The sequence below is a fragment of the Struthio camelus genome, chromosome 3 (genome assembly GCF_040807025.1).
Source record: "Struthio camelus isolate bStrCam1 chromosome 3, bStrCam1.hap1, whole genome shotgun sequence".
Lineage (NCBI taxonomy): Eukaryota > Metazoa > Chordata > Aves > Struthioniformes > Struthionidae > Struthio > Struthio camelus.
Genome location: NC_090944.1, coordinates 116,326,101 through 116,352,324, shown reverse-complemented (window position 1 = coordinate 116,352,324; position 26,224 = coordinate 116,326,101). Strand labels below are relative to the sequence as shown.

Sequence of the window (26,224 nt, the reverse complement as noted above, 5' to 3'; positions counted from 1 at the left end):
CGCGCTTTGCCTGGGCAAGCCGGCGAGCAGGCTTTGGGGATGTCAGGCACGGGTGAGAGTGCTTCCACCCCCGGCGACGCACCCGCTGCCGCCGATCGCTCCGGCAGCGCCCGCGCCCGCCGCCGCCTCGGCCTCTGCCTCCCGCCCGCGCCCGCGCCCGCGCCCGCGCCGCACCGCGCAGCGCCCGCCCTCGCCCCGCGGGGCAGCCAGCCGCAGCGCGGCCCCTTCCCCGGCCCTTTCGGCGGGCGGCCGCTGCCCCAAAGCTGGGCGAGCCGGCGGGCGGGCTTGCAAAGCGCCTCGCCAAGTAGCCGCGTTGCGCCAGGATTTCGCAGTGTTTTTGCGCTCTTCCAGCTGAAGGGCTGCCCGACTGGTGGTCCAAAAGGCACTGGTCCTAAACCAGTGCAAACCCCCGCTTCACCAGCCTGGCTAACCTTGGTGCGGGCCCCCGCGCACACAAAGCCTCTCCACTTCAGTAATTACTTAACGCCGATCTGGTAATGCATGCAGGGTGTTTTTATTTATATAATGTATATTTTTGACAGAGTGTGCTTCTTCGGCAGGTCAATGTGTTAATTAAAAGTTGGTCCAGGTTGGTCACTTGCATTCCCAGATGTGCTTAACAGCATGCAATTAACATATAAGGAAAAATCTTTTTTGAAGATATCAGAATGTAAAAACTCGGAAGGAACCCCATTTGCTTTTACTATTAACCAGCAATCGCACAGAAAAATCATTAGAGATATATTTAAATACGGATCTATTTTTGAAGAGTGCTCTGCAAACTAGCCCAAAAATATTAGATGGTAATTTGATTTTTTTTCCTTTGGCACTACAGGTGCTAGCTATGTTTTCCCTTCATTTCCCACACTATGCATATTAAACAGCGAGAGAACATTGCTCTATTGTTGGTGATGACCCGAGAGTTCGCTGGAAAATTTTTCTCTTCGGTGTAAAATTGCAAAGTGGGCCTCTCTAAAATTTGCTATATTGATTTTTATAACTACCTCGTGGTCTAAAGTTCTCCACATCCCATTTCTAAAAATAATAATAACAAATAAATAAATAAATAAATAAATTATTAAAACTTAGCCGTCACCGTACTAACATTTCTGTTTGTCTCAAGCCAAGCTTTCGGTAGCTGTTATGGGAACTTTGCCTGTGTCGGTCCTATGTTTCTATACTCCCCTTGCTTAGGCATGCATTCACACCACCCTGTCTGCCTTGCATTCAGCTTAGCCTAACGCTATCTATCTGCAGGCCTTGGTGCGGCAGTTCGCTTCCGCTGAAATCCCTCTCTTGTCTGGTCCCTCCTGTGTAATGTCGCATCTTCCCTGGGCTCTGACCCTCGGTTCACTGTAATGTATTCCCCCAGTCGCATCGCACCAGGGAGCTTGTACTTCACACCCTGCAATGTAATTTGTCAGATTTCACTGGCGAATAAAATAACTCCTAATATTTTTGTTGCAGGAAAAAAAAAAAAAAGACTGCGTCGGGCCGCCGTCCCCCCTCTTTTCATCTCCAAGATTTTATTCTTTTATCTAGAATATTTTATTCGTGACCAGTAAAATACTATTCATGGTTTTGTTTTGCTTTATTAAGACGCTGACCTCTTCAATTACTGCTGAACAATAACGCGCGCCCCGGACGCGGGCGCCAGGCGCCGCGGCTCGGGAGCGTGCGCGGGTGCGTACGCAGCAGGGAAAAACCCTTCGATCTGTACAGAGCCAGACACAGCCAGCCAAACCCCCCGAGCGAAGCTGCATGGTCACTGCAAACTGGCTAGCCCTGTATATATCAGATTGGAGCGGCAGAAAGTGTTGTGATTTAAACCCAGCCCGTTTCTCGTTGTTACCAGGAGTGTATTTTTTTTCTCTCCTTTGTAGGATATAGAAGGTGAATAATGAAATCCTTTTGCTAATAGTTTATGAGCCATGAGATTGGAAATGTCTATGGATAGACCAGAGCGCCAGGCTAAAAATCACTTGAGAGAATCTCGGAGCCTGGCAGAGGAAGCGCTTTCACATCCCCGGCGCAGAGCAAAGGGAAGCGAGGGGCTGCTAATGTCTCTGGCTCTCTCCCTCGCCGCTCTCGGGTGACAGGAGCCTCTTTCACGGGGGAAGCTGTGAATATACACCCCGTCGTGCGCACGATGCACACATGTCCGATATATGTTCGTGTGCTTGTGTGCGTCCGGACAGAGCGCTAGGAAGGAGAATGATTAAACGCGTTAGTTGCCTAGTGGGAGGCGTGCGGTACACAGCGCGGGCCCCCGCGCAAGCACCGCCCCTGCCTTCCCCCGGGGCGGCTGTACGGACCCGCTTGTGTGCGCCCCCGCGCACCGGCCGCCGCGGCCGCCCCGCGGACTGCACGCACGCAGGGTGTCGTGCGTGGGTGCCGGCTGTGCTCTCGTGCTCAGTTTGGTGCTGGCGGAGCCCAGCGTCGCTGGGGTTTTCGGCGGTAGCCGCCTGCCCGTGGAGGAAGTGCGAGGAGCCCATTAGGACCAGTTTGGAGGCAACTGGGGAGGAAGCGCTGAAGCAGGCTTTAGCAAACATGCTAAAAGCCGCTTTCTTTGGCGCTTTTGCAGCAGGTCACGTAGGTGCGTGGTTCAGGACGAGGCAGAAGCAGATGGGAGAGCTGCCACTGCCCCCAGCCCGCCGAGTTCACGTCTCCCCTAACCTCCGCTGAACTCGCACCTTTATAGGAAGGGACATTTCACAGAGTCTGTGCCACATGATGTCTGATGGCATCGCCTACTTCCCTGCTGCAAAAACAAAACAATCATCAACTCCACTCAATGTATGCAATTGAGGAAACTCGCCACGGTGCGAACTGGCACCATCTGTCCTGACATTCTCGGAGACACAGATATATTTCTTTCGACAGGTCAGCAGTTCCTCCCCGGCCAGCCCTGTCAGGTACCTGTCAGGGGAGAAAACCTCTTCATAGTTCCCGTGGTAGGATCCTTATCAGCGGCAGTTCCTCTGCTGACAGGGACCCAGCCGTAAGCTGCCTGCAAATCAATGTCCTCCAGAGACAGGTAACTGTCATTATGAGGGAAAACCAAAAAATGCCGATACTGCTAAGCCTACTAACAAAAAATAGGGGCGGGGGGAGGGGGCGAAGGGGAGCTGGCCCTGACAAGCCTGAGGGGCATTTTCCCAGAGGCTGCCGGAGGAAGGACAGGCTGGGCTCTGGGGCCAGTGGCTCCCAGCGGGTTGCGGCCAGGTTCAGGCCGGCCTCAGGCAGAGCCCGCCGGGGCCCCGCGCCGGGGGCGGCTCTGCCGGCCGCGCCGTCGGACCGGCCCCGCCGCCCTCCGCCCCCGGCGGCAGCAGCAGCAGGGGGGCCCGGCGGGCACCCCCCGAGGCCCACGTCGGGAGCAGCCTGGGCGCAGGGCTCGGTGGCGGGGCAGCGTGCCTGGCTGCGTGCCCCGCTGGCCCCCGCCCCGTCCCGTCCCGTCCCATCCGCCGCAAAAGCGGCCCTCTCCGGCCCCGAGGGGCGCCGGGCTCCCAGCGGCTGGGCGCGCTCAAGGACGAAGCTTGCGCTGCGCCCGCGCGTGCCCTGGCCGCGGTGCCGCCAGCCGCCCGGCGCCCACGCGTGCCCGGCCGGGGCTCGGCGTGCCCTGCCGGGGCCCCGCTCCGCCGGGCGCGGAGGCAGCGCGGGGCTGCCGCGCCCTTGGGAAGGCGGTAACCCCAAAGCGAAGGGGTCGCGGGGGTATTTCTCCAGCGGACGCCTCGCTTCGCGGCTGACCCAAAGCTCCAGGCAAACACCTCGCCCCTCGCCTTTCATTCCTTCCAAAGTAACCCCCCCACCACCCTTAGTCATTGCGGACTGTTTTTTTCCTGTCTCCCTCCTCCCCCCTTCTTACTTTCAAAGTGAGGGCACACTCGCTAAAAGCTGCCTGCCTCCTTCACTTCCACCCGGTCTAGCGTGGAGCCCCTTTTTACTCCCTCCCCATCCCCCAAAAAAGCAAACGCACCGCGTTATTTCCAACTTGGAGTTAAAGTCGGTGCTAATCCGGGTCAGGTCCTGCCCCTGGTTGGGAAGGCAGGGAGGGAGGCTGCAACGCATAGGTGCTGGGGGGAGAAAAAACAGCCAAACAAAAACCCAGAAATAAACAAGCAAACAACAATCGCACGCACAATCACAATAAAGTCAAATTCCTTTCTACACACCCACAACTTTAGCTCTGTCTGCTGCCTGGGGGGTTTTAATCTTGCAAAGAGAAAGGGGGGCTCCCTGCGCAAAATTACGCCTTCTCCTCTCATTTGTTAGCTGATTCCATCAAAAAGTTCGCTATTTATAGGCTACACACACGAACCTGGAGTAATACAAACCCTCCCGTGTTGTTCCCCTTGCAAAGTGGCCGGTCCTGAAGCATCTGATCGGTTTGGTGTGTGTGAGAGAGACACACAGAGAGCGCTACAATCAAAAAGGGGAAAGAAGATATCAAGCTGAGAGACTTATTAATTGCTAAGAGCTGCTCTGCCACCAGCCATGTGAGTACCTAACAATGATCACCTTTTGCACAGATGGTCAGCGATCAGGCACAGACACTTTCTGTCCTTTTCTTCCTCCCTCCCCTTTCTTATTTTTTTTTTTATTCCAGTCTATCTCCCTCCCACCCACCCCTTTTCTTTTTTTTTCCTTTTTAGTTTGAGTTTGCATGGCTTATTCCTCCCGAGGAGGAGGAATGAAACGTGGGCGAGCGCGGGGGAGAAAATGTGCCGGAGAAGAGGAAGGAAGGAAGGAGTGGTGGAGGGAGAGGAGGAGGAGGGTTTGTTAAGCGATCGCCTTGTCCCCTGAGTCCGAGCCGGCTGGGAATTAGTAACAGAAAGATAACGGAGGTTATATCCCTCCCTCTCTTCCTCCGCTTTTCTTTTCCTGGAGCGCTCGGACCCCTAGACAATTACCGTGGTATCAGTGCGGGTAACGATCTGTATTCATGAAAACCCATTTCGGGGAATTAAAAGGTGGGGGGGGGGGGGGGGAAGAAAAGAGAGAGCGCGAGAAGGATAAGGGGGCTTGAGCGTTTCGCATACAGAAATGCCTGTCCGTCAGCTCCCAGCCTGGTGCACAGACAGGTAGAAAATTCTCCACGAGGAGCCAGGTCTGTCAGGCGGCGGATGCCGTCTGGGGAGGGGGCAGCGGGCCTCCCCCCCCGTCCCCGCGAGGTGCGCCGGCGGCGGGGCTGGGGGCGGCAGCGCGGCGAGAGGGGCGCGCCGCTCGCCCCCCAGGCGCTCGCCCGCCTCGCTCCTTGCTGCGTGCGAGGTCTCGGCGCTTCCCGGGCACGCGCGGACCTCGGCGCCACACGCTCAGCGAAGCCGAGCGGCGCGCAGCAGGCAGGGCACGGCACGCGCGTTTCAGAAACTGCACAGTGGACTCAAGGGGGAAAAAAATGCAATCTGTAATAGGGAAGGTGGCTCTTAAAAAAAGGTAGGTACACTACAGTGTGCAGGAATGCAGCGTTGGGAGACTCCTCGCTCGGAAGCGCGGGGTGTGGGCAGGGAACGTGAATTTGCTCCCAGCATGGAGAGGCGCTTTTCTAAAACAACACTTGAGCTCCAATCACACACTCTCAGGTTAGCGCAGCATTAAATTAACAGAGCCAGGGTTATCCAGGGCATTTTACTGTGTGCCCGGGATGTAACCTCTGCTCATTTATACACAAAGAAGAGGGAGAGACGGAGTTACACCTGGAAGTCCAAAGAGCACGGTGAGTATGGGTATTTGTTCCTCTACCTCATATGCTTGTGAACAAAGTTCAAAGGCAGCCGGCGTGCGTCTGGGCTCGGGTCCTTCGGAGTCTCTCGACCGCTTCAAAGGTTAAAGCGCGCTTCGCGCCGCGAGCGACCTGCGGCACAGCTGCTCTGGAGGCGAGCACACGCAAACCCGCAAGGAGGACTTGCAGTGTCTCGATTACAACTTTGCTGTTTTATTGTAGAAAAAGTGACTTGGATCCAGTGTTATTTATAGGTGGCAGTAAAGCCTCCTTTTCAACAAGCAGCCGTGGAGAAGAAGCGTCAGAAAACTGGCTGCTTTATGGATTCGAGATGCCTGCTGGACGGTCACAGCCGTGCTATCCAGGCTGGACCTAGAGTCACAGACCCTCTTGGTTCAGGCAGCGAAAAGAGGACTAGGACCCGTACTTTGCTGACCCCTAGTTTGGGCACCATTCAATTCACAAGCACAGGTATAGGGCACAAGAGGGTTAGATGGAAGACTTTTCCCTTTCCTTTCAGAAAGGCACACAATACGGGGCACCCACAGGGCTGAAAGTGGGCCAGGGCTACACGGTAGGTATCAGATCATACAAAGCAGAGGAAAGAAATCCAGTTAAAAATACATTAGTTCAGATCAGAGGACGATCTTCATTTTTTTTTCTCTTTTTAAACAAAGGTGCACGTTAGAACAAGCTAGAAGCGCTTTGTGCCTGATGGTATCCCCCACGCCCACTGGAAATAAGGCAAGCAGCTTGCTCTTTCTTTGCATCTTTTAAACCCTGTTTTAATTAGAAGTGCTAAAGTAGGACACCCCGGTGGAAGATGATTTCAAGTATCCACCTACCTCTCCGCTACAAGCAGAATCGCTGTCTCTTAAATTGCTTGAAACCCAAAACTCTGCCCCACCTCCAACTTGTTTTGGTGCCTACTCACCATCTCCCCCCGAAATTGCGATCTGCTTATGAAAGGCTACTCCGTTAAGAGAAAAAGAGAAACCCCAAACAACCAGCAGCAATGAGATGGCTGGAGTCAAAGAGCTTCGCTTTGCTCTGTACACCAGGAAAAAGTTTGGACTGAGAGCGTCCCTCAAAACTCTCTCTGTCTTTTTTTTTTTTTTTTGAAGTTCAAAATTGGGCGTCTCCTTACCCTTCTCCTTTAATTTATTTGATTAAATCATAACAAAACAGACTCGTCAGCTTCTCCCGTTTCCCCACCTGTAACCATACGCGAAAGCTTTTATATGAAGATATGTAATTGCTTTTAGTTAAGTAAAGGCGCGAGCTGGAATGAAGTTTAGCTCCCGTTCCCAGAGTAGCATTTCAGGCAAACACAAGTTTCAGCTGCACCTAACGCTCCTGACTTGCGAACCTCAGGTTTAACTGCTTATCTTATTCCCCACCGCCGTCACCACCTTGCTCTGATTTCTCCAGTGATGATGGAGGTTATTCAGGTCACTGGTGGTAAGAGCAGCTTGTGGGACAGAGGGGCTTCTTCCCTCTTAGCATTAACGCGGCGCAAGCCTGGCTCCAAGCACCAGGGTGGCGTTAAACTCAGAATCGCCTCTGCACCACTTGGTGAAAAGATCCACATCCGATTTTTGTACCGTGGGTCACTGCTGGTTTCTATTCCTGATTCATCTGTCCTCCAAGAGAGTTTCTGTTAGTTCACTTCTGGCTTAAATTTAAAAAAAAAAAAAACAAACACTCTAGAAGTTGCTCATGTAAAGCTCGGACTCCCTTTGGTCATTACTCAAATGAAGAGTCAGTCAATTAACCCTTTAATTTGGAAATGTCTACCCGAGAAGAATAATGATAATTCCCTGTCCGTCTCTAAAAGGTAGTTGCAAGGGTGGCGTTTATTGCCTGTGGTCCCCTGGTAATTGAATGAAGTGATTACTCTTCTGCCCGCTTGCATTCAGCCCGCTCAGAAGAGTTTCCCTGTTGCTTCCTACACCTTTTATTACGCTCTGAATTTACGTAGTAATCCCGGATACAGCTTCCAGCTTCTAGAGGTGTCATCGCAGCTGCTTGTCCTGCCCAAACACTCCCCCCTTAAGTCGCGACATGCCTGCAGCCATCCGGACCGAGTTTAAATCTTTGCTGTGCTTTAAAAGACTAATGGCATCTGCAGCAAGTACAATATAATCAGAGTGAAAAAAAGAATTAATATCACCCCCTGATAAGAGGACAGGGACCCCACAGCAACAGGTCATAAGGACACCTGCAGCTTTTCAAGGGCGTCTAACTTGTAAAGACAGCGTAGGAGTTTTACGAGAGGATCGCCTTCGGTAAAGGGGGCAGGGGACCCACCTAAAAACCGGAGCTACCGCTTAGCAACACTTCAGCAAAAGTTTAAGGCTGCCGTGAGGCGAACGGGGCACCGGCAGGGCGAGGGGAAAAAGCCGCCGCGGCTCGGCGCGGATCCGCGCGGCTCGGCTGCCTGCTGCTTTCGGCGATCCGCAGCAGCGCAGCGAGGGCCCGGCCGAGCTGCCCCGGCTCCGGCGAGGGCGCTGCCGGGGGGCGCGGGCGGCGCTGGAGCCGGCACGGAGGTACGGTCGCGCGTGGGTCCAGGCGCGAGAAGGGCAGCTCCCAGCCGCGCTGTTTAACCCAGGGCACCGCCCGAGGCACGGGCGCTTTGCAGCCAGGCGCAGAGCAGCCCCGGCTCGGGGTGGGGGGGTGCGCGCCCCAGGGCAGGGGTGCCTTGCTGCAGCAAGGACGGCAGCACCTGGCGGACAGAGATTTCCCGGCTGTGCCGATGCTTTGGGAGGTGGGGGGGGGGGGAATCCCTTCCCTGCTAACTCAGCCCTTTGTTCTTTGCCCTTTTGTTGTCCCTCTCCTCTGCGCTTACCCCAAGTTTACAGGGGTTTCGGAGGAAAGGTGCTGAGAGCTCCGGAGTTAAATTAACTGGTTGCCAGAGCAGGGGAAACAGGCAGAGTTCCTCTCCTTGGGCTACGCGCGGTTTTCCCCAAACTGTGGCACTTTGTGCAACTCTAACAAGAAATCGGTGTGCTCCGTTGGAAGCGGTCCACGCTTGCACTCATGCTAAGGCATTAGTGCTAAGGCAAAAAGGGACTACTTCTGGTCACAGCACACCTCTCACGGGCTGTACATCCCTTTGCCCGCAGTTGAGAAGAGTTACTCAGTTCCGGTAAAAAAGAAGAGAAAAAAAAAAGGTTAATGTTCTGTAATGCGATGAGGTCTCAGAGATGAAAGATCTGTGAATATTACGTTTTACAGGACATGTATTCATTTATTTGTTTGACTTGCACAAAATCAGAATGTATTTGGCCTAATCATTTTCTTTTCACTATCCTTCCTGTTGTTTAACAGCACTATGGTAAAATGTCGCCACAAGTTAAACAAGTTGGCACCTCACTTCCAAAGCAGATGGATGATCCTCGTAGAGCAACATAGCAGCTTCAAATACAGACATAGAATCGTTAATGGGAGATCATATAGTATGACTGGTATTGACAATAATAATAACACCTCCTTGGAAAAGGAAATCCTCTTCATTCAGTACAGTATAGTGTAGCCATACCCTGTCTTTACAAATCAGACCTAAATGCTATGGAATTACAAACTGTTATTTTACGCTGCACTTGGACATCACAAATAATTTTCCAACCATTAGTTATCACAGGACTCCCTACCACCACCACACCACTTACATATGAAAGTAGTAAAAAACCTTATTTTGTTGGTGAAAGCTGATGTGAAATCAAGTTTTCTTATCGCACTTCAGAGTAGGTCACAACAGGTTAGTGGTTCAGGTAGATTTGAGTCCTGGATTCTGGTAACACTTCTCTAACAGCGCTATTATCTCCTTTATAACCAACGCTATAATATGTGGACATAATACTTCAGAATTTGTTGAAAAGCTGCTTGAATATAATCCTCACATTTTTTAGTCAACGGAATGCCTACAAATATTTATGCCAGCATAATGTAAATATACTAATTTTATGCGTGTAGGGGTCCTATAAAAACTTCTTTTGAAAAAATGTTTTAACAGTATTTGTGTATTAAACAAATAGGGTTAAATTGTTTATTGTTGTGAACCAAGTTTTCTAAATCTGTATATATTTCCTAAAATCAAACAACAGAGGTTGAAAAATGAGGCAAGATAAGATTGAAGTAGGTTGTATAAATGTTCTAGATCAGTTCCCCCCCCCCCTTTTTTTTAATATGCCTATGTTAATAGGGACCACAATACCCATCAGAAGTGTATTCAATCCCTGGACTAATTCTTTAATGAAATGGATCTTGAGTTGAGGTGATGTGGGGCCTGTACTTCTGGCTTTCCTTGTCCCTCCCTCCCCCCCCACCCCCTAAACTGAGGGAACACAATTCCAGTGGGACCTCTGGCAACCTCACAGCTGGAAAAATCCAGCCTGAGGTATTTCAAGCTGGAAACTCAAAATCAGAAAGTGTCCTTGAAAACTTTGACTTTTATTATTTAGGACCTTGATTTGCAATTGAATGCTATTGAATCAGGCACTAACCGAGATGCAGACACTGTGACACTGTGTCAGATGCTTTGATGATCGTTCAGTTTTCTAGCTGAATGTGTCTCCATATACAAGTCATTTTACTAGTTCATTGCGTAAATCCAGAGACTAGTCACGTTACTTACTATTCTGATTATATCTCAATGCCCATAATGTGTTGTCGCAGTATCTAGGCAAAATGTTCAATGCCATTTACGAGGAATCTCCCTTAAGCAATACAATAAGCGTTAATAGCTAACACTATCGAGAGCAATCATTTCTGAAAATGAATTATCACCACCTGAGTTAACAAAGACACATCTGTAATTTCATTCAAAATTGAAATAAAACTAAATATCCAAGACATAGAACATAAAGTCAATTGGAAAAAGGGATCTTATAGTATGCCATGTTTGATGGAAAAAGTTGCTTCTGTTTTTTGGTAATGAAGACAACTAGAGGGCCAAGTGATGTTGGGCTGTAGTTCGAATAGAGGGTTTCTGCAACAGGGGACAAATTAATTTCTGATTTTAAAAAAATCCACTGAAAATGGTGCAGTTGCATCTATTCACATATTGGTTACTCTTCCCTTCTTATCTTCCCTTCCCTTGTTTTTGTTGATGTGCATAAGTTTCCTTTCAACAGATGAGGAATTCATTCTTAAAAAAAGGCAAGAAAAGCACCTCTGCTGCTTCTCTTGGAAACTTTGACATCACATACAAGTTATCACATATTGCACTGAAATTCAGAAGCCCAACCTAAATACATAGGGTTGTTGGAGGCGGGGGTGCTCCTGTTTTTTTGGAGGGAGAAAACAAAGCTACTGAGTTGTAGTAGTTCACCAAGCTACTGAGTTGTTTAATTGAGGTGTTAACCTCGAGGGACATTTATCTATCAATAGAGAGAGAAAAACGAGGATAACAATCCTTTGCTTCCATTTTAACTTCAGTAGCACCTGTTATTGTTTTATGTCAGAGCAGTTTAGAACAGCATCAGTGGAAAAGAGTATGTCATAAAACAAAAATAAGGATGAAATTTAAAAATGAACACGCTAAGTCTATTTCACAATAGATACTTCTAGGTATAGATGTGAATAAAAACACTGATTTATTTATACAGTTCTTAAACAGAAAATCACAAAGCTTACAATAAAGGTAAACAGCATGTTTACCTGATTTTGTGCAAGCATTTAGCAAATGATGGCAAGCCATCTTTAGAAAAATGTTTAGTAGTGATCCCCTCAAAGCATCCCTGCAGGAAATGAGATCTTGCATGAAAGGAAGGGAGATCATAAAATTGTATGAGTTATTTTGAGAATGGAGAGTTAACAACTTTAATGTTGCTTTTCTTTTCTTAGTTTATCTTAGTCTTAACAATACTAACCGATTTTTTTTCTTTTAAATGTCCTCCTTTAATTCTATTGGAATATGCTTAATAAAACTTAGAGAGTCTTCAGAATAATGCAAACTTCAAGCTTTCAAGTGTTACAAGTATATGCTTACTACACGTGCAAAATTACCACTAACAACAGTAAATAGTGGTGTATGTTGGCTAAGATTCAAAAGCTGAATAAATATCAATCTATTGTTTTCCACTCCTGCTAGGTCAGGTATGAGGAGACTTGGAGCTCACTTCATCATGCATGTATACACTTAGGCTGTAGACTGAATGTAGTAAAAGTATTTACAACAAATGCTAGTGATAACTGCAAAAGTTTATATCTAAAGACTCATCTGCTTCAAAATTTCTTGTCTTATTTCTAGTGAAAATAGTAGTAATAATAAACTAAGAAATGAATTCCCCATACTAGTGTTCTGTAACAAATTCCTATTTAAAGTATAAAAATGAATATTCCTCTGCGACTCGTGGCCCCAAGATACTGTACTGGTATACTACACACAGTCCCCTTCCCTTAAAATACTTGCAAGAACAGCACTTCATTGCCTATGCAAATTTTTGCAATGTACATCAGGAATGTGTGAATGGCTCTGGCTTTGAGCACAGGGTGGGGGTGAGGATGATAAATCAATAGAAGTTTGCTCTAAATAACTGAGTAGTATGAAGGCTCAGTTCCGTTTCCATTGCAGTTAATACCACAGCTCTCGTGACTTTGAACAGCTTCCTCTTACAGTTGGGATTGTGGAAATACTCAGAGTTCCCAATAAACCTTTGGGATTTGTTGTGCAGAAATACACAAAAAATACATAATCTTTGTTAAAAGCTCTGGTTCCAGACCTTATTTTTTCATAAACTTCTATTTAACATTGTTATATTCCTTATCATCTAATAGGAGGTTTGGCCTTCTCTCTTCCCTCCTTTTTCCTTTCATGGAAGTAGTTACCACACTTACGAGTGGTAAATTTGATATTAACTATTTCAAGCCTTACACAAATGCTGGATGACAATGATTTTTACTTTTATTGAATACAAATTGTTACATTGGTGCTAGTCCTGGGAAGCTGCCAATGAAACGTTGCTAAGTAAGTTTAACACCCATTAACAATGACGGTTAAAATGGATGAGGAACTTGAACATTTTCCAAACTGGAAGAAAATGTTTGAGTACACGAAAACAGAACTGAACGAGATAATTCCATGCATATTCATATCAGTCAACATTTTCTGAACAAATTATATCACTCTCTAACTTTTTTTCTAAACATTTTTTTTTGTCTTCACAAGAAAAGAACAAGGCATCTAAAATATGCTTGCAGTTTAAAATAAAAAATGTATATCTGAAAATCTAAATGAGGAATGAAAATGGTGCTGACTAGGGGATTATAAATTAGCAAATCTTGTTTCTAATCTGGATCAGTGATTTTCTTTGAATCATTTTCTTGCCTCTTACCAGCCCATGCCGCCTATTTGAAAAATGCTGAAAGTAGTACGTGTTTTAGTAGGATACGGGGAACCAACTCATTAGCATCTGTAAGATACTTGGACCTCTTCATGTGAGAGCTCTTTGCATCAGCTAAAAGTGTTAAATCTTTTAAACCTTTGTTTTGTTTCTTTTTTCTTTCTTTCTTTCTTTCTTTTTTTTTTTTTTTTTTTCATTTGGCAAGAAGATAGTCATCCAGTGATAGTTTCCACTGACACATGGAAAACAAGATTTTGCAGCTGTACATGTACATGGTGGTGGTGTATTCAGGGGAAAAATAGAACTAAATGGAGTTAATCCTCCTAATGAGGGTGATGCCAAATTCTCTAATACACTCAGTAGTTGAGTTTATATTTTGTTTTCTTTTCCTAATCTATAATAACCTCTATCCAAAGGAATAACTGACATATATCACAGCAAGGGCAAAAATTACTCGGAGACAAAACTCCTTTTAGAGGAAGTGCCACATAAATGAGGAACTTTCTGGGTCTTAATTTGTCTTTCTTGGTAGAATGAAGGAATTATTGAAACTGTAGCACCCCACCTTCCTCAAGCACAACTCCATTTACGTAAGGAAGCGTCAGCAATAGTAGGCCTGTATAAGTAAGAATGAGCAGTCAGTTGCTGATGGAATTATTTCTCAAGCCATACCCTCGTTTCCTAGAAAATAATTTTTCGTCAATATATCAAAATCAAAAATTAGAGAAAAGTATACAATCAATCAAACCTTTAAATGTTGTCTTTTGCTTTTTTGTAGCAAATAAGATTCACAGGAAAAAAATAGAGTGGAGGAAGAGAGACACTTGGGGGATTGTGAGGGGACTGGCACAGATCTTTCCCAGGCTAGTGGTGGATGCAGACCAAACCACCTGTCATTAGTGTGCTAACATCCTTAGATTCACAGTGATGTTTTATTTGATCTGTAACCGTGCTGTCACGTTCACTGATGTTGCTAAGGTTCATATTCTGCCGTTTGGAACTTCCGCTACCATGCCTGACTTTTATGAACAGTTTATTTTGATATTATAGCTTAAAATATTTGGACAAAACAGATATGGCAAACCTGTGAGTGATTATAATATTTGACATTTCAGTTGTAAATTTCGTCCGTGGATCTGAGCGATATCAAAGCCATAATCCTTTTTTTCATATAAGAGAACTGAGGCACAGAAAGAAGTGACTCTCTAAAGGCCAAGCTCCTAATGATAGGTTGGTGATCTGATTTGGGAATAGAAAGCAGGTCACACAACCTGGTAGGTACACGTCGTGGCATTACAAAGGATATACGTTTTCTGATGCCATCACAGACCACTAACACTCTGTTCCAGCTGTTTTCTCAAGAGCTTTCTCACACTGTTTTACGTAGTGACAATATTTCATTCACTAAACATCTGCAAAGCTTGTACTTTACGGTCACCTGCATGAGGAAGAGAAGAAACTATTTCTTGGATGCTAACTGCTGTATTTATATGTGTAACAGCAGAATTACTTGGAAATAGCAATTGTATAGCAATTTGTTGCACTGAGGCCTCAGGGAAGAAACCTAGCATCCAGTGATGTACGCTGCTGTAGCAGTGTAAAGGCAAGAGACAAGCGAGATGAGAAACGAAGAAGGGCCCTTTTCCTTAGGCTTGTAGCTAAAGAATTATCCCAAGAAGCAACACACGCTGCTGGAAAGGAAGAAACGATCAGTTTTTGGATGTTCTAACTCTGAACAGTATACTGAAACTTAGTAATGTAACATCCTATCTGCACGGGTAGGAATGTAGAGCAACAACCCTTTAACAGCTAGAAATCAATACTATGGTAAACACTGATCTCTTAAAAGAGCCATTTATTCATACAAAAGAGGCACAAAAAATAAATTGCTTCAGGCAAAATTCTGCATCCTATTGTACATCTGGCTGTAACAGCAGAAGATTAGGAATATGGTTTTATATTGGCAGTTATTAATATAACTGATTGATTGTTGTGAAAAATACCTTGATTTTTCTTTCTGTTTCCCCCCCCCCCCCCCTGTAGTCTTAGCTGAATATTCAGGTTCCAAAGGCCCAGAGAAAGCGCTGAGACTGTGACTGTGCCGGTTGTATGCCAGGACCCAGTGCTAGGCAGGGATCTTTCTATCACCCAAAATAGCAGGCCAAAGATAAATTGCTCTCCTCTCCTGTTGCTTTCTGTCCTCCTGAGCAGCCTGCTGCTTTGATAATATTCCTTTTCCTGATAGCAAGCATGATAAATTTAGGGGGCCAATATAGCGCTCACAGAAATTCTCAGGATAGCTTTGGAAGGACTTGAATCAGACTTTGAGCCAGTGGCTTTATTTCTCAGCAGAAATTCAGTAGAAAACATCACGGTGAAGTCTCCCAACTAGTGAAATTGCTCTAATGTAATGAATTGTGCCACGGTATACTATAGTGCAGTGCAAAAATTGCTGTAAGTAAAATTACCCTTGTTGAAAGTTGAAAAAAGTAAACAGAGAAAACAATCGACACAACTAAACTCACAGTGGCTTGTATAAAGAGTGGTGTTGCTCAGATAGAAAAAGTTGGTTTACTATCAGAATCACCAATATTAGGCTCCCTGAGATTTCTTTAATTCTCCCGTAACTAAAATGAAAACAGGCTTCAAAGTAAACTTCAAGAATGTGTCCAGTAATTATGGTTTATGTATGCTTTATATTGTGCTGAGGGACACAAACATTAACATTTAAACACTAGACTGAAAATTTACAGTCCATCTCATCAGCAGAGCAGACCAGAAGGCAAAGGGCAATACGGAGGCACAGATTGCAAGGAATGCAGTTTCCAAAAGTTAGCTACTCCCTGCTTTTTCTTGCAGAAGCCAGGTCCAAGGAAGCAGCCCAGAAGCCAGGCTCTGCAGCCTGGCTTGTGTCCTCAGACGGGGGTAGAGCCCCTTCCTGCCGCACCTGGCTCCACGCCAGTTCAGTCCTCTGCCGGTTGCTTTTGCGCAGCAGGCCCATGCCAGGTGACTACTGCCTGTCCTTCATCCTTGTCTTTCTCTTGGGTGGAGCTGCAGACCGGGCAGAGGAGTAACATGTGGAAGTCCTGATCCCTTTTATGGCCTACTCAAGGCTGTGAGAGTCTAGCCCAAAATAGAAAAAAAACCCAGCACTCTGCAGTGGGTGCTTTCCTTTTAGTGGAAATGGCTGCAACTCTGTCTAACAACAGAGCAGAATAAATGACTGGCATTATTTTGAAGCATCTTTTATTTTCTATTTAATTTTCTACAAGTAGATATCTACAGATTTGGGAATGATTCTTTTTATTCTTCCCTGAATCTTTGTATTCAACACCTAAAAAACTGTCCCTGCTTAACTAAGCTTACTTCAAAACAATCTATTAAATTGCTAAGGTACTTCTAAAATAGATTTAGGTAAACCAGTACACATTTTCTTATATGTAACAACATTTCTAAAGCTTTATAACCTTTATATTTATAAACTCTTAATGAACTATGATTCAGGAATACAATGAAAATATCATAGCCAGATAGGAAATAACCAATTTATCTCCTTGGCAGAATTATCATTATCCTGTGTGTAGAAAAAGCCTGTGCAGCTGACTGCTTCTATTGCAATTACTCTTGTACTGTCTTCCCAGTATATCCCATTTTTGCTGTGCTTCCTCTACCGTCCTGTTCACAGGGCTTTTTGATGCAGGGATTTTATCGCATTTAGTGTTATTTACAGCACCCAGCAAAATTAGCTTCTTACCATGAACAAGTGGTCCTACACCATAAATACCTTATACAAACACATCTCTGCCAGCGTAAATGTGGAGCAGTCACCTTAACTTCTCTAGGAATTGCTCTGTATTGACCCTGGGGCAACTCAGAGTTGGGCCTGATCACATCAGTTTCTCACCCTGCCTTTCGTGGCATAATAGAAGGACCTGATATTTTTAGATTTATTTATGCAAAAAGTTGAGCACCCATAATTTCTGCGTATATCAGCAGCGTATAAGAGCACGCAGCTATTGGCAGCAGATAGCCCTGCTAATTTCTGCACTCCCCAAAAATTAATTTGAAGAGTCTCAAAATTGTCATTAAAATTCAATTGTTTCCCTTCACGTATACACATCCCCCTACGGAAAAACATATAACTTCTCCCCCTCTCCCTGGAGGTGTCACCAGGAAATTAACTCGTGATGAGGATGGCAAGGGTGCAGCCATAATGGTGCCTGAAAAAAACAGGCAAGAAAATGAGCTCACCTTCTTCTCCGAAAGTTAAGTAGTAATCAACATGGCTCCAGTGTTGAAATATGTAATAATATGATTGTAGGATTTCATTGCTAAAGATTTCACATTGGTTCGTTCCACTTTGTCTTGACTACCATATAAATGTTTATTACTTATCTTCTGATTTTCTGGTTACTGCTGTGTATGATGATCACAATTCCATGAAAAAAGCCATTTCTTACCTTTTTTTCAACAAAAATCAAAGGTCAGATCGCCAGCCAGAATAAATTGGCACGACTCCACTCAATTCCCTAGAGCTATGCCAGCTTTCACCAGCTGCGTATCTGGTTTCCAGTTTGTCACTCCGATCAGCCAGTTACTGAATAACTTCAGCATGACACAATATTCATATACAGTAATGGAATTTAAGGTTTTGGTTGGGGTTAATCAGTTAAACGTAAGTACATGCATTAGTCTGTAAATAAGATCCTTTTACTTTTCTCATCATTTTACATCATAAACAACTGACTGACAACTGGTGTCCTCTCCTTCCCGCTGGCTTATTGGTCCCCTGCTAGAGACCCACAGATTTTAAAAGGAAGGATGGATTTAATATCAGCATGTTTCACTTAAGGTCCTAGAAAGGAGTATCGTTCATGTGCACCAAATGAGATAAAATGACAGGGCTATGTTTCCGGCCGGCATTCCAGGGCTGTGAATGGAGCCCTGGGAGCCGCCGTCTAGCAGGCTTTGTAACCTTGACTGATGTTAAGAAATCTGACTGTGTCAGCCAAGTTCCAGTAGGCCTCCCTACATACCTCCATATGCCATTTGCTACCTGTATCTGTCACATCCTTGAAAATGCAGCTTTGTGTGCGTCTGTGTGTGTCTGCGCGTATGGATGTACTTACATATTCTGAAGTGAGAAGACTCTCTGAGCTTTTAAAGCTAGATACCATAAATGTGTTTCAAGTAGGGTCTAGATGGAGTTGGTGTCCTTCAGTCCAATACTAAGATCCAATATTTGGGGCTTAATTTGAATCTATTCATCTTTGGATCCATTCTTCTTCTGACTTAACACACTAGGTGCCTCCTGTACAAGACGTTCTGTAATCTCAGAGAAGATTTTATTCACATGAACAGTGTTGGGTTTCTGTAATGAAGCGTCACAGCTGCTTTCTTTTTGACTACAACGGTGTCAGTCCCCCTGTCCTCATATAATAGCATAGCAATTGGAGAATTCATGTTAAGAGAGGACGGGTCTCATATTTCTCTCCTTCCAGTCTATAAACTATTCTAAATGTAGGCTTCTTCTGCTCTTCCTTTTGAAGCTCTCCCATCAGTGCTTAAGGTTATTCAGGCCAGAAAAAAGGAGCAGTAAGGAGCATGACTTTAGCATCTTGTGAGAACACTGAACTATTGTGGGGTAATCCTGGATCTCTGGCTTCCAGGACTCCTTTAGTACTTTACATTAAGAATGAAACATATTAACAGGCTTTGGAGAATTCCTGAGATATGACCTGAATCAGAGCCTATCTGCCATCCAACATAACACCTTCTTGGCAGCCATACCTCTTCGGTAACTTTCGGCTTTGAAATCTGTTTAGGAGAGGCAGGAGGCGTTTTGGAAATCTTGTAGCCAGCAGCTGTCAGTGCGTACATAGGAAAGGAATCAGGCCCACCGCATACTGTTTTGCGTGTGTACTTTCCACAGAAAATTCTTTGTGCATGCAGCATTGTTGCTTAAGTGAAGAGTGTTAATACTAATAATGATCGGTTATTTTAACATTAATGTGAAGTGTGAGAGGCGGATGGGGTTTAAATCCTATTTGCATTTTAAATACATGTTTTAGCAGTTACACAATGCATAATGTTTTTATATCTTCATGAAATCCAATGTTTGTGACTAATGTTAAACTAACAAGAACAGGAATGAGATATGGATGAGCAGGTTCTAGAATTGGTTCGGACTTGCTTAGCCTTGCACCCCAGCCTGTCTATCAAGGGTATCAGGAAAGGTGCCATTTAGCACTGCAGAACTTGTCTGCTACACATATGCAGTACTACTACTTGCTGATGGCAGTTTGACAACTTCCATCAATATCCAGAAAGCCACGTGCTGATTCCTTTATGCCTTCACAGAGCTAGTTCAAACTCCTCTAACATTTAACTTTATTATTAGAGCCCAGACTGCAAAAGTTAGAGGTGAACTTTCTTATTCTGAGAAGACTTGGACCTAAAGTTAGGTGAGGGCCCTACTCCTAATTCTGATCTCTGACAAATTTATTTTTTTAACATTGTGTTACTGCTAGTGTACAGCAGATACCTGTGTTCAAACAGTCAAATATAAGCTCTTTTTCTTCTGTTTTATAGGTATGTTATGCTGTACAGACATGAGTAACCCATATGGGATATCATTCCCACAGAGTAAAACCAATGTAAATTCACATGACTCAGGGATTTGTTCCAATGCTTATGTATAAACTCTCATTAGAGATGATTATGCTTGAAGATCAAAAGAGAGGTACATTCACTAGTATTAATGTTTCATGCATAATTCACATCATTGTCAAAATAAAAACTAAAACAGTCAGTGGCTGTTATGACAAATACTAAGCATTGGTGCTGCTAACCAGTTCCCATTGAGGATCCTTCCATTTCATTGCACTGACTGTGCCCTGAGATTTCCTCTCACAGATGTTGTGCCATTGTCCCAGAGATCTCCAGATTTTAATGACATCTTCTCCAGTGACATCTTCTTCACTGGAGCTGTAATTTCCCTGTAATAACAGGAGTGGGGTAGACCCCAGGATGCCTTGTCACTGCAGGTGGCTCCAATTTTCGGAGAACTCTCAGTGGAAACAGAGCTTAAAATAATCTAATCTAATTGTTTATGTAAGTTTAATTCAATATCAGGCATACTCCTTTATGGTCCAAAACTCTTACTGCCTTCAATTTTAGACTAATTTGAGTCTTAATATCAAGACTAGGCCCACAGTCAAAGTTACCCAACAAGACAGAATTCAAGAAGAATTTGATTTCTTGTTTTATCATGTTTTATCTTCTTTATTCAATGATTATTTTCTTAACAGAAAGCTTCTTAAATAAGCAGGTTCAGTGTGAGGGATGGGTAAGTAAAATCAATCTCCTTCTTCCCTCATCCCAAGACCAACATAATAGCGCATAGCCATACTCATCACCACAAACTGAGCTTAAGAACAAGAATCCCATTTGCAGCATCGGTGCCTGTTACATGGAGTAGCAGGGCTACTTAGTTTGCATAAAAGAAGATCCCTGGGTACTCTCTGCCTTGCTGCATTACAGTCTTTCATACAAAGTAAGAATTTTATTCCCATACATCTTCATCGCTTTTATTGGCTTTTCCCGTGTCAATGTTTAAAGGGTCAGCAATTTGTACTACATAGCTTTCATATTTATGCTTCTCTTCAAAGACTGGCTTTTTTACTAGCTGAGATTACATCATTTCTTTCTCTCCTAAGTTTTTCTTCATTTCTTTTTTTCAACAAAGAATTGGTTTTAAATTTTAGGAGTCTTAATTGATGGGATGGAGTCACCTCTCTTCCCAGGGAGGTCTCTGGCACGGAGTGAAACAGAATGACATTTACAGAACTCACCGCCTCGCATGAAATTGCAAGAATTTTTTTATGTTCTCATTACAATTTCTATAACTTTCCTATATACCAGTAGTGATACAATATATCTGATTCTGACCTCTCCTGCATCAATTTTAGAGCAGTGTAACCGCCCAATATTCAGTTGAGTTCTTTCTCATCTACATCTCTGTAAGCAAATATTCTTAAGGTGTTTTCCGAAAGCCCTATTGTTCTGCAAACTATTCTGTGCAAGACTATGATACGTTTCTTACGAAGGAATTAATATTCTTGACTTATAACAGGTGCTTCATTTAGACAATGTTGCTTTAAATGGAGGGTTGTCTAAAGTACAAGTGGATGCTGGGTACTTAAGATATAGCAGAGCTTTGTATGTTTGTTTTCCTTTTGTTTATAATAACTCATTTGAAATATTTACAATTGAGAACCTGATATTTGTCCAGTAAGGAACCTCCTATCTACTTCTACAGGCTTAAGAATGTATCCAGAGTATAAATTGTTTAAAGTATTTATTTTATCTGAAGCGCACATGCAGTTGTGACCCTGGAATTGATCAAAAATGCATAACTGTTGTGAATATTTTTGTTAAGAAAGAAAACTTATAATGAATTAAATATATTTCACAAATAGAAAGGAAGGAGGTCAGATTTAGGGCTGAATTATCCTTATGTTACACACACAGACTAAATTCTATGTTGTTTTCACATGCAGGACTATGGGCTTGTCTATATACAGAATTATTCCAAAATGCTTATTGGTTACACTGCAATAATTAGTCTTGACTAAAATCACGTGTAGAAAAATCTTATGCCAGCCTAAGAACTCCTGTTCTTGAGTTATCTTAATCCACTTTGAAAGTGGATTAGGTGAAACCAGGAAACAGCTCTGTCACTGCAGAACGAATGAGTTACCTGAGCGTAGTTCTGCTTTACGTTCATATCTCGCCTTATTCCAGCATAATGTTCCTGGGCTGTGAGGCTCTTAAGACACATCTACATAGCAAATGAAAGTGCGATTATAGACATACCAACCTCTCCTTTACTCTCTCCGGCATGACTAACAGCAGTAATGAAAGATGGTGGCAGAGACTTCAGTATAGCCTACTAACTGGAGCCTATGTGCAGGAACCCTTCCAGTGGGGGGGCCTCTGCTGAAATCCATGCCATCACACCCTCACTACCGATACTGTTTATGTCCCTTACACCTAAAGGTGGGAATGCCTGTCTGTATCTCTGGTGTGTACTAACACCAAAAATGGCATACGTGATCGGACTGAGCTAAACGGGAAGCAGGTGAATTTAACTTCACAGCTTAAGCACGCTGGAGGAGAAGCATGGCTCACGCATTTTTAATACACACACCTTTGACAACCAAATAAAGGGTCAGCTGTGTGACTGCATAGGCCAAATTAAATATGCTGTAGACAAGCACAACTCGGTTGATTTTGCTAGGGCTGATTTTGGCTCCATATGTGAGTTCTTGCTCATTTGACTAATATTTTTTTTGTTGCCTATCTGCTCATTTATTTTAATTAAATAAATGCATTTGAATGTTCCTTTAAATGCATTCCAAATATAGTAATTGATTAACTAATTAACTCTAAAAACCATAATATTCACAGCAAAAATCTCCATGCTATGAGAGGTATTGAACAATTGCAAATCCCATCATGGATAGCTATGCTATACCCTTCATGTTTTTAAACAAATTCCCAGCATCCATTGGAAGAGCATCACTTACAAATAAACATCAAAATATAGAAAACAATCAAGCTGCGCACAGTGCTTTTCGAGTCTACCAAAACAACCTACCAGTAGTGTACTCTACCGAGCTGAGACAGTATAGATAAAGAAGACAAGAAAAAAATTGTTTAAATACGTCTCAAAACTCCACGGCAAAAAAGAAACATTAAACAAATCTGTCTTTATAGCCAAGCCAGAAAGCATCTTGAGTATCTTCCACTAAAAAATGTACTTTCAATTTCAGTCTCCTTAAACTTCTGTTTGTACTTTATCATATTCTGAGTTCTTCCCCTCCCCCCAATTAAAAAGCAAACTCTTTTTCCCACTGAAAAAGATGATCTCACCATTTAAAATAAGATGCTGTTCCAGAGCTCTGGGTCCAACAACAGAAAAGGTGTAAATTTACTTCTCCCTGATTTCTTCTTCTTAAAAAAACTGGAATAGCAAAATCTGATTAGTAACAGCATCAAGCAGTTGTCCCTTTCATTATATTTAAACTAGGAAAATGAAAAAGAAAGTGTTAATGGTAATATTAAAGATGCACAGCTGATATCTCAAAGAGAAGAAATGAAAGAGATGTAGTTACAAAAACAGTTTTGTTTCAGCCCTGTCACCAGCATATGTCCTTTACGAACTCCGCTGCGCTGGCTATGTGTGTATCTGGAATAGTGTGACTTGTTATAAAAATAGCTAATAGGATATGCAACACGGAGCAGGTAAACTTGACCTTGCAACTCCCTAAGGTTAACGTGCAGATGTTACGCTGTATTAACAGTTCAGGATGTTCAAAGGATATAGGTAACAACTTCTCTTTAGCTAAAAAGCTATGGAAATCTAAGCTACTACGGGCAGTTTCTTTTGAAATTAGGCCTAGTTCTGAAAATACTTGTGCACGTGAGTGAAGGCACACATGCGAAAGGTCCCCTCAGCTCAGTGGGCCCATTCGTGTATTCTTACGGGCTTTGCATTTTAAAAGTACAAACATCAATGAAACAAAATGAAAGTGTCTCGTCACACCTTTAAGACGCTATCGCTACTCATAACAATATTCAGATACTGCGCATTGTGGTCAAATGGACCTCAGTGGTAACTACAGGCTTGGGCTCTCCCTCTTTTTTTCCATAAAAGACTTTGTTTTCCGAAAGAGGCGCTCTGGAATCCTAGCAGCAGAGGTAGCGGGAGATAATTTAGAAATGTGTGATTCAATCCTGCCTAGATTTGTGCGAGTCTTTTGGTTTTCTTTTTAAGAGACGCCATTGTGCTAGCAAATATTTGAAGTACTGCCGTAGTCCCCTCCAGCTGTGCGGTGTGCAGGCTACGAGCGCCAGTGCACCCCAATTTTAACTCGGTGCCATATGCGTTCACCAGCTGAGGGCTTCCTCCCCCCCCCCCCGGGCCTCCTCCTAATAGGCTGTAAAGCAAATTTGAGAGAGAGAGAGGGAGGGAGAGAAGAAGGACCCAGTGCAAGGCCTATACTCGGCGTGCACGGCAGAAGCAATGCAGCAACTGCAAAACCAGCAGTGTTACTCCGCGGTCTAGATTCATCTGGCGTTTCGGATGCTTCTTCATGCCGGCCCGCGGTGGCTCAGAAAATGGCTCGTTGTCGGCTCTCCGTGCGTGTGCGTGTGTGTGTGTGTGTGTGTGTGTGTGTGTGTGTGTCCCCGTGTGCGTGGGCTGGGCGAAGTGTCCCGGCCGCCGCCGGAGGACTTGGCTGCCCTGCATCCGGGCTGGCTGAGGGTGGCATCCCCGCCTCCCCCCCCCCCCCACCCCTACCCCCACCCCGTTTTTTTTTTTTTTCCAGGTGCGACTTGGCGATGACCAGAAAGGCTCGCTTGGCACTGAATGTCACCCTGAAGGTAAAATGAAAGACAAAAAGATGAACGCATGCTTGATTCCTTCCGCGGCGGCGGCGGCGGCGGCGGCAGCGCAGACACACGCCGCGGCTCCCCCCGTGCCAGCGCCGCGCGGCAGCCGGCAAGCGGCCGCCACCATCACGGCAGGACAGACCCGCACAAATTCCTTCTTTATTTTTATTTTTTAATTTATTTTTTTTTTAATTTTTAAAATGCATGCAAAGAAACGTGCACGTACCCGGTCACGAGCCCAGGAAAAACCCGGCCGCTTCCCCCTTCTGCTGCCAAGTTATCATTGAGAAAACAGACAGGCGGCGTGACGTCCCGGGTCAGGCCGAGTGCGGACCGGCGCTACCAAGGCGGCAGGGAGGCCCGGGGCCGCCGGGGCCGCCGCCGGGGCCGCCGCCGGGGCCTGCGCCGCCCGCCCGCCCGCCGCCCATCGCCGCCGCGCCGCGCCCGCCCGCCGCCGCCCGCCGCCCGCGCCCCGCCGCCGCCGCCGCCGCGCCGCGCGGCCTGCGCCCGCCGGCGGATCCCCCCTCGCCGGCGGAGGTCGCGGGAGCCCAGTTAAAGGAGGCGTGTGTAAAGCTTTTGCAATGTCCCTGCATGGTGTTGTAGACTTTCCTAGCAAAGAAACCGGCTTCGGCTTCTTTAAAATCCCCGACGACTCACCTGATTAACCTGCCTGCCGTTCTGACCTGACCAGGTAAACCGAGTCCCGACCTTATCGTCGTGCACCTCTGCACACGGACATGGCATCGGGGGCATGTTTTTGATTTGAGACTAGCAGCGGAGAGAAGCGCTATCCCCCCCCCCCCCAACCTTCAGACCTTGTCAATTGCACTTGCTTAGAGTCATTCCCTAAAAAATAATATTAATAAAAAGCCACACAACAGAATCAGCCACCCAGGGTTTATTGATTTTCCTCTCCTTGGCAAATATTTAAGATTTTTGGCGGGGGGGGGGGGAAGAGAATTTTTTTTCCGCTGACAGATCCTAGCCCAGCAGGTTTTATCCTGCCCCCCTTCCCTCCCCCCCCCCCCCTTCTTCTTTGCACAGGCTCCAAGAGTGTGCTGTGGAAGTGACAAGGCTTTTAACGAGCAAGAGTTTGGGGACGGGTCCCGGGGTGGCTTTGCCGGTTGCGAGAGGGGAAGGGGACCCGGACTTTACAGCTGTTGCCGGGGCGTGTGTAATCGTCGCGGCGGCTTCCCCGCGTCGCCCTGCCCGGCCGAGGTTGCCCTTCGGCGAGCCCGGAGCGCCCCGGCGGCCGGCGCAGCCCGCCCGGCTGCGGCCCGGGGCAGCGGCAGCGCCGGGGTCGGGGCCGGGGGCTGGGGGCCAGGCAGGGCCGGGCGTGGGGACGCAGCCCGCCCTCCTCCTCCTCTTCCTCCCCCCTCCGCCGCCCGCTCCTTCCTGAAACACTTCTGCGAGTGAGTCCCCAGAGCCGAAGAGGCCTGCTGGAAGCCCTGCACGCCAGCCGTGGGGAATTGGTGGCGGTGCTGGGTGTTTCTTTCTTTCTTCCTGTCGCCGGCTTGCTTTGCTTGAGCGGTGGTGTGGGTTGGCCGCACGGGACGGCCTGCCTGGCGAAGGGAAAGCCCGTTTTCTCGGCTTGTTGCAGTAGTAGGGGAACCGGCGGACAGGGACATGCACACACAAAGGGAGCAAGTCATTTGCAAACAACATCAGCAGGGGCGAAGGAAAGTGTGGAAAGTGCATGTAG

The 26,224-nt window shown here is 45.7% G+C and overlaps 1 protein-coding gene and 2 long non-coding RNA genes across 11 annotated transcripts in view; 1 reads left to right on the top strand and 2 right to left on the bottom strand.

Moving 5' to 3' along the window:
- Nucleotides 1-304: 304 nt before the first annotated feature.
- LOC138066856 (uncharacterized) lies at nucleotides 305-4,368 on the bottom strand. Its single transcript, XR_011140434.1, has 3 exons — nucleotides 3,977-4,368; nucleotides 2,694-2,919; nucleotides 305-2,202 (listed from the first exon to the last, which is right to left on the bottom strand). It is a non-coding gene; the product is annotated as an uncharacterized lncRNA (long non-coding RNA).
- Nucleotides 4,369-4,391: 23 nt separating this feature from the next.
- The window catches only part of ESRRG (estrogen related receptor gamma), a 413,394-nt gene continuing 391,561 nt past the window's right edge, over nucleotides 4,392-26,224 (top strand). For 2 of the 9 annotated variants that reach the window (XM_068939853.1, XM_068939846.1), the window contains exon 1: nucleotides 25,068-25,213. Coding sequence is in view for 1 of the 9 variants with exons in the window: in XM_009669000.2 (XP_009667295.1) it covers nucleotides 4,495-4,496 (2 nt within the window). In the remaining 8 variants the exon portion in view is untranslated. Of the gene's footprint in view, nucleotides 4,497-5,503; nucleotides 5,714-6,396; nucleotides 6,464-24,107; nucleotides 24,277-24,458; nucleotides 24,514-25,056; nucleotides 25,214-26,224 lie in introns of those variants that run through there. The other 7 variants (XM_009669002.2, XM_068939849.1, XM_009669001.2 and 4 more) reach the window with 7 other exon arrangements.
- On the bottom strand, nucleotides 20,330-24,804 carry LOC138066857 (uncharacterized). The gene is made up of 3 exons (XR_011140435.1): nucleotides 24,749-24,804; nucleotides 23,002-23,092; nucleotides 20,330-21,907 (listed from the first exon to the last, which is right to left on the bottom strand). It is a non-coding gene; the product is annotated as an uncharacterized lncRNA (long non-coding RNA).